This window comes from Amphiura filiformis, chromosome 19 (genome assembly GCF_039555335.1).
Source record: "Amphiura filiformis chromosome 19, Afil_fr2py, whole genome shotgun sequence".
In the NCBI taxonomy this organism is placed as follows: Eukaryota; Metazoa; Echinodermata; class Ophiuroidea; order Amphilepidida; family Amphiuridae; genus Amphiura; species Amphiura filiformis.
Genome location: NC_092646.1, coordinates 36866989 through 36875786, shown reverse-complemented (window position 1 = coordinate 36875786; position 8798 = coordinate 36866989). Strand labels below are relative to the sequence as shown.

The 8798-nt window shown below is 36.6% G+C and overlaps 1 protein-coding gene across 1 annotated transcript; it reads right to left on the bottom strand.

Moving 5' to 3' along the window:
* Positions 1–1002: 1002 nt before the first annotated feature.
* On the bottom strand, positions 1003–8359 carry LOC140141240 (uncharacterized). Its single transcript, XM_072163046.1, has 4 exons — positions 7674–8359; positions 5231–5389; positions 3836–3976; positions 1003–2250 (listed from the first exon to the last, which is right to left on the bottom strand). The coding sequence occupies exons 1-4, from the start codon at positions 8221–8223 to the stop codon at positions 1598–1600; spliced, it is 1503 nt and encodes a 500-aa protein (XP_072019147.1). The 5' UTR covers positions 8224–8359; the 3' UTR covers positions 1003–1597.
* Positions 8360–8798: the final 439 nt, after the last annotated feature.

Here is an 8798-nt window from a genome sequence, read left to right as displayed (position 1 = left end):
CCTTATTTTGTTATTATTTTGTATTCCCGGTTGCATTCTCTCTGAATGACGGTGCCCTTTAAAGACCTCGATTTGGGAAACATTTGGTGCTTTTTGTGTGAAAAATCTGTACACTGATGAGTTGCAGATCATCTAGATAAATTCTATTTCGCTTGCGTAATATCAGATATTAAGAACAATGATTATGGTGTTTTTTTGTCAACACAACCAAGCACCCCGCCAGTAATCTTTTTTTTTCGTACATCATTTTAGTAAAATCACTTGATTTGGAGATAAATCATAATAAATTGAAAGTAAATTTTACTGTATTCGGTTATACACTTGGTAACTAGAACGGTTACCGCACTATAGCTGAACCATGGGGTAATGGCAGTAGTTTATGGTATACCACTGTCACCCGGGGTCATATCGTCTTCGAGATATAGACCCAAAATAGAAATATTGACCAGAATCTTATAATGAGTGTCACTCCCGGGTGGGGAAATGTTTTTGTTATATTCTTTACTTTTTCCTCTTTCATTTGACACCACTCGGGGGTCATACATTCGTGGCATTTTTAAATATGCCCATTTCAGACCAAAATGTTAGTCAGTAAGTAACTTAGCAAGCCACTAATAAACACAGGCCGATACCATTCCATGGTTCAGCAAAAATGAAATAAATCAAAATGTACACAAATGATGTACAAACAAACATGCCCCGCAAGGTACCTGTAATTACATCATTTGCAGCAAAGGAAGTTGCATGATATTGTATTATCGATATTCAATAGCTTGATTTCGGTGTATTTATGTTGTTTATTCCACTTTCAGTAATTTACCACTTACACATGTTAGATCATATCTTAAGATTTATTTGCTTAATATAAGCAAGTTGTCCTTTATATTCACTTTGTACTAGTACATTTAAATTGTATCTGTTTAGTATACTTTACAAGGCGTAACAACTTGTTTGTTGAAAACTAAAACAATACACCCCGAAAAAACTAAACTTGCCCCGCAAGGTACCTGTAATTGCATCATTTGCAGCAAAGGAAGTTGCATGATATTGTATTATCGATATTCAATAGCTTGATTTCGGTGTATTTATGTTGTTTATTCCACTTTCAGTAATTTACCACTTACACATGTTAGATCATATCTTAAAAGACTTATTTGCTTAATATAAGCAAGTTGTCCTTTATATTCACTTTGTACTACTACATTTAAATTGTATCTGTTTAGTATACTTTACAAGGCGTAACAACTTGTTTGTTTGTCGTAACCTAAAACAATAAACACCGATATTTTTTGTTCGACACAACTTTTTGTTCTCTCCATTTTCCAAGAAAACATATCCGTTCGACCGTGAATTTACATACCCTTGAGCAATTTTCATTTTGAAGGAAGTTTGTGTTAAATGAATCTTTGACTTTATCACGTTATCATTGGTGTTGTACGTATTTGCACCTCAAACTTGGTTTAACCTGAAGAGAAACGACTAAAAAAGTAGAAAAAAACCAGACCGCGAGACCCAAATAGTTATAGCTGATGTTAGCTTTAATACCAATCGAGTTATATTTTCTTAACTACATAGAAATTTATCCAGAACCTGTGCCTTACAAGAATTTTTCTTCAACATTATCCCACATTTGGACCAGCTTCTTAACAATGCTTGTGTCGGTAATATACGGGCTGATGACATACAGAAACCTCAACGGAGCCGTGACCTGCCTGTATAGACTTTCATCATACATATGAACAGACGCCAAAACATCATCTACAACGATGTAATGGTTAAGAGTCATTGGATGTCGAATGCCATTCCAGGACTCACCGATGTCGATCACCGGTTTTGGCGAGAATTCACCGGCAGAATTTCTCAGCCACACGATATCGCCTATTTTCACGCTCCCAGCGGTTACTGGATTCATCGGTGGATACCGACAGGAATCAGTGATGGGTGCTACATTTGGTTCAGCTTTCTCCTCAATACTGCACGCGTAGACCAAATGCTTCGAATGCAGACGAAGAGATAGCTCTTTCTCATCCTCGAATCCGAACACTAACTTTATCAAGCGAGAGGAGTTGCTGGTTTCATCTTCATGAGATATGAAGTACACTTCAGAAAATGCTACCGAGTTGGTTTCCGGGTCAAAGCTTTCAACGTGATCTCCTACTTTCAGTTGATCCATTCGTTTACGTTCTATTTTCGTGTCATCTTTGGTGAGTAGTTTCACGCGAACCATAGAGTCGGACGCAAAACATGACGCTGGTAAAATATAATAAAAAACAAGAAAAGAAAAAGTATAAGAGAAATGGATGCAAAACGAGACATAAAAGATAACATTTCATTACTGCCAATTTGAACTTTTAAACCGATTTGGTCATTATCAATGGCGTGCGCAGGATTTAGAACTTATGGTAATGGTATTAGGGGTTGACTGGAAGTGGGACGGTCAGGATTCCCCAGACTAAATAATGTGGAATGTCCGCGACTGCTTTTAAGATTTTCTGACGAAAGCGAGCGTACAAAAATTAGTCATGTAATGCCAGATCAGGTGACCCATCCCCTTCTGCTGTGTGTGGGTGACGCTGAGAGAGAAGAAGTAGATAGCACTCAAAGTCAAAAAGCACTCGTTGATGAAGTCATTACTGACTATTTACTGAGTTATTACACATTTTAGGTGACAGAGGGCTTATTTGCCCCCGAAAATTCAATTTCAAAATCAGCGGACCTTTAGCTTTTAAGGTGACATTGACCCACAGTGCCCAATTTTCAAAGAGCTTTAGTGTTTTCTCAATACTAATAATTTAGTTAGAAGAAGGGCCTAGCGTGCGTCCTCGGAAATCATCTTCTTATATACGTTTTGAGATCAGAAAACATGCGTAGAAAAATATAAATTGTTTTAAAAATCAAATAGTGTCCCTAAGGGTCCACAGGGTTGAAATTTCATAATTGCTCAGATTTGGTCAAGAACCAGCACTCTTAGTTTTGACTCCCATGTGATCAAAAAAAACTGATCACCCCTCCCAATTAACCTGTCTGCTATACAACTCAAGAATGATATGTCGCAGATAGATCAATACTTTTTCTAAATATGCGTAGATTTTGACAAAGTCTGAGCAACCGTGCTATATGAAATTTTACCCTCCCCCTGTTGGACCCTAGAGACACTTTCTGATTTTTTAAACGCAAGTATTACTTTCCCACGCATGTGTTCCGATCTAGTAGACACGTTGATTAGAAGTTGTTTTCCGAGGTCCTCCAACTAAACTAGTATAATAATATTAATGCTGTGAGAAGTATAGTATATGGATTTGATAAGGATTTCTTTCAAAGAACTGAAAAGAATGCAGTTTAATTGCAATGGGGTTTGAGGCGCTTGAGTTAAGCAAAAAAGTGTATCAAAATCAGAATTTTAAGTACAATTTGAAACATCAATGCTGTTTTTAGTGTCTTGAAATGTTTTCTATCAGCTGCATATTAGAACCTGAATGCTGTGATTTGGAGAGATATGATAAAACTTCGGAATGCAGGTCAGCGGTCAGCGTAGATCGACTCTTAAGTGTTTTTGTTAAATTTGCACCAACATGTTTGTATGCTATGGGTTCGAAAGTAAACGACATTGACTAATTCAGCTAACTAAAAACAAAAGAATAAAATTTATACGATAACGCAAAATTACTTTTGATCCCAGTAATAATAATGCAACTTGATTTTTGTTAAAATAATGGATATATATTTAAATAATAAAGTAATTGAAAAAGTGGTGCCAAATTCTTTGCAAATTTACAGTAGTATACACATTATATGAGATTGGAATATGAAAGAGAAAAAGATTGGTTACACTTACGACAACCACTGCACCGGCGTAACGCTCGATCTTGGAATGATGTACGACCGGTAACGTCACAGCACATTCTATATCTGTATTGGTTACCCCATCCACTGCTGTCACAGTTGCTACACTCGGACCACGATCCCCATGACTCACCTATAAGTTCAAACATATCCAGTCATCACAAAGTTGTTATAATCATGTTTGACCCCTTTACTAAATTTAGTTGTCAGAAATAATACTAAGTCTTGTCTTCAGTGCACTTAAGAGAGAATATATAACTGCACACTGTAATGCTCAGCCAGCATTTGAAGTCTTTGGTAGTATCATCAACAATGTCACACACTTTATGTACTTCGGCTCCAAGATTGGCTCTAGTGTTGGAGACTTAAAAAGAAGAACAGCAATAGCCTGGACAGCATTCTGGAAACAGGAACGCCTTTGGAGAAGCCCATCCCTGCCAATTGAAACAAAAATTAAGCTGTTTGAGACAACCTTTGTTACCGTCTTCCCGTTATGGGTGTGAGTCATTGGTAATCACCAAGGACATGGAAAACAAGATCATTGTCTTTAGAACATCTTGCTACAGAGTCAAGTTAAACATCAAGCATGTCGATCGGATTCCAAACGAAACAATCTACAATACCATGGGACCAACACCACTCCACTGGTTGCCAGAGTCAAAACCCAGCAACTCCGATTCCTTGACCACAGACGAGCCTGTGAAAGAATATGCCCTTTATATTCCAGGTTAGAATATGGGAAGAGGAAACCAGGACGACCACGCACACTGTACTTGCAGTATGTTCAACACCTCCTGGGACATACTGAAAGGATTAAATCCCAAAATAGTATTTATAGAATAAAAGTGTTTTATTAAATGTGTATTTCGTGTTTTAGTATCCTCTTTTTAAGGTATGGTTCAATAGATGTCCAAGACATAAGCCCATTTCAGCTTATTGCCAAAGTTTCAGGTGATTCGGAAATTGAAGTTACGCATAATTACATTACGGTCTAATTACATTATCACAAATTTGCATAAATGCTTCTAAGTTTGTAAATAATACAGAGCGCCTAGATACTGTATTAGAGCATATCAGAAAGACTTTGACTATTTTAAAGGCAAAAGTCTACAAGATAAAAGTTCCCTGAACATTATTGCAATGACTTTTAGCTCAATAAATATATTGATTATTGATAAAACAATAAGATACATTGCAATATAAATCGATGTATAATTGGACAACCGAATGTTCTATTTGCTTCAAACAAAAGGTATATTGATCAGATTAATTGGTCTTACTCAATAAATCTGTATGGGCATTTCCTAGTTTCCAAAAAATGAAGAGCTGTCTTATGTCGCAAAAGCCGTCGTAACTCAAGCGTCGTGAGAAAAAATATTTTACTTACAGCAACCCTGTGTGTTGCACCTCTTCATCTCGTAGTTTGTTCCCGGGCATTGTTCTATAGGTACTTCTCCATCGTAGTAGCATGTCCTTAATCTGTACCGGTCCCCACCGCCACAAACTACACCGCATTTACCCCATGCTTCCCACGTGCCCCAGAACGCTACCGTAGAAAAGAAAGAAGAAGAACGCAATAAATGTTACAAACATTGGTCTTGGCTAGAAATTAAGAGGAGTTTGGGGAAATTACTTATATGTTTAACATTTGTTGCATATATTTTAAATAAAATTACAGTTTAGTTGACTGTGCGATTGATAGCAATCAGCATTAATTTTACAATAGCACTCTTTTTATCCACTGGATCAATCTCGCTGATGTTTGCAACCCCGTTACAGTCCATCCTTTGCGCTTATTTTAGCCAAAACAATATGACCCTACCACTTCGCTAGGAAGTTCCACGACTACACAGCCAAATCTCTCCTAAAAATAAAACTCATTCACGAATCTGATACACTAATAAACTAAAAAAATGTCTGGCAGTGGCCATTCATAATGAAAACAGCCACTTTAAAGTTGTATTTTTTATCAAACTAAATATCCCAGAATGAAAAGGTATAGTACGTCTGAAATGACGTTTTGATCATTTCAATTTGTTATCAATAAAGTGCTCATGCTCAAGTTAACTATTTTACTCCCAAAATTGAAAGATTTACTCTGCAAGAATGTTAATATGTGACTCCTCGCCACAACTGAGCCCGGATGTCGCCAGTGCCACTTTTGAGATATGCTCCATCGAACTTAACAATAAACAATAGGAAAGAAAGTATTTATTGACTGTTTTATTGATTTTTCACTACATAAATGTCAAGTACTATAGACATGATATACATCATTTTAAAGCTAATTTCAAGCAGAATATTTTGGTTGAATATCTCAAAAATGATGATTGGCGACATCCGGGCTCAGTTGTGGCGAGGAGTCACATATTTACTTCTAAAATACGCGACTACTTTTTATAGGTCAACGAGTGTCGTCGTTTTTGCCGAATGTTGTATGTATGGCGAAGGCAAAATGTAACCAAAAAAGTGTAACATTTGTATTTTTTATTTTACTAGCCACATTATTTCATCAGAGTGATTAGGCAAACGTCATAAGATTTCATGATTTAGTACATGAAAATATTTGAGACTGCAAAGTTTAATATCAGTAATGCATTCCGCGGTTGTTTGACGACATGTAGAACTAACTGTATTCATTTTAAAGAAAAAATTAACACTGATGGCGCTATTTATTCTAAATAATGTTTGCATCTTTACAAGTGGTAGAGATAGCAAGGAAACTTTTTAACTACTTATTATCACGAAATGAAAGGAATAATTAGTATTTTTGGGCTAAATTAAATTATAAATATATGTAAATAGCGCCTTCAATTTGAACACAAATATACAGTTTTTATGATTAACATTAGCACCAAAAGACAGAAAAAGATGAACAATTTTATAACAAAAAGAAAATCTAAGTTAAAAATAGCTAAAAATATATGTGTATATTAGTAAAAGTATTATTGAAAATTATGTAATGTTTTAACATTGATAGATGACCACATCAAACAACCGCAGAGGATGATTTAAGGAAGCCCCATCATGCACTGCAAACGTGTTATCACTAGAGTTTCAACTGCATGCCACTTTACTTTTTAAATCCCATTGAATTCTGTGCAAAAGATGTTGTTTAAGAATTGTGCGTGTGTCATTATTACTTGGTCGATTTCAGAACAAAAGTGATGTATGCATAAAGGATAATTCACACCTTCTGTAGGCAACATAAAATGTGAAATCGACTAGCATTTTGAATGCGTTTTTATTGTAAATATATCAGTCCAAATTCAAATTTAACCATGCCCGTCAATGCAATGTACGAGAAGTGGTGTCATGTTCACTCACACAGCTGTGCTAACCGCAAGTCAACACAGTGGCGTGGTGGGAAGTGCTTAAATCATCCTCTGAGACAACCGTGAGTCATCGAGACCGATTTTGTTCGGCTGACAGAGAAACTTCTTACATTTCCAAAGAAGAAGTTCTGCAAATTCCAAAAGGGTCCACAAAATATTTGTTCACGAACGTTATTTCGCGACATTCATAGAACCAATCTGCTATAGCAATACACATTAGTATGGAAAAATGGAAACTAGCAAACTAGACTCATCAGAGAAGCAATTTGGATCAGGAGGCGGGGGATAAAACAGTCAACCGAGCCATCAGCCAAGATGGCGAAAGTCTAAATATGTGAGTACTCTTGGATTTGGCAATCATAAATCAAACCTGATTTAAACTTTCAATCCTACAAATGCATCTAATTCACACATTAGTGTTGTTTTCCTGAACATTCCATTCAAAAGCAGATACATATAAGTTTTTTAAAAAGCTTTTACGTTTTAAAATCTTACCAGGAAGGTCACAAATGATGGAGTTATCATTAGCATTCCGTTTTTGCCTCGGCTGACAGAAACGTCTTACATTTCCAAAGAAGACGTTCTGCGAATTCCGAAGAATCTCTTCAGTTCTAGCCAGGGTAGGCAGTCGTATCCAAGACCCGTCCTGTTGCTGCATTGGCTCCTCATATTCCTTCATGTAACCAACGTGGAAGTTAATAAGACGCCGCCTATTATTAAATCGTTGCGCCAGACTTCGTAGTCTCTCAGCACATTCAGTGCATGGACTGAAGTATGTTAGTATGTAGGCATCTGTTAAATCTTGATACGAAAGAGTATCTATCAATTTATCGAAGGCGTCCATCAACTGCATTTCGCTATGGGTCCTATTATGTGACCCTAAGCGTGTTGGAACAGCAGCGTGGTAGTTTGCAAGTGGAGGCAGACCTATACGATACCAGCCATACGGGCGGCATGTATTTGTGCACGGGAGGGTACTGGAAAAAGTAAGAGGCAGCGGACGAAAATCATTTCTGCCGCCAATTCTGTATGATATTTTGCCCATTGTTAAAACACCAAATTGAACCGAATTCAAGTTGAGTCTCGTACGTGTTGCATTGAATTGACCCTGGAAGGTTTCGTACAATCTTTCAATGTACCTCGAAGCATTTCTGTTCAGGTCTCGGTATCCGTAGACAGTTGGTGCGTATAAAATGCATTCACAAAAAGAAAACTGCACAGTATTGCATGCGCCATGATTATTCCATAAGCTGTATCAACATAATGGAACAGTTAATTCACATAGGCAAGTATTTATAACGTGAACCGAAGCAGAGTGAAATTATTGGATAAGTTGAAATCATATCACAGTTACCAGTACCGATATTTTGATTGCTCAGTGCCAGAAGTGGGTAAGTACAATAGCTGCCCTATGAACATTTGGCAATTTTCACATTATATTGTACTTATTTACACATCGTAATTTTATCTAAATTTGAATACAAAGTACAAAATATGGTTCAAGCACGCATCAGTTAAGCAATCATCACGTGTTCTTGTGCAAAGATTGGTGAATAAATATGTTTAAATGCAGGTTTAAACCATATTTTGTACTTTGTTTTCAAAAGTACAAGAAAATGA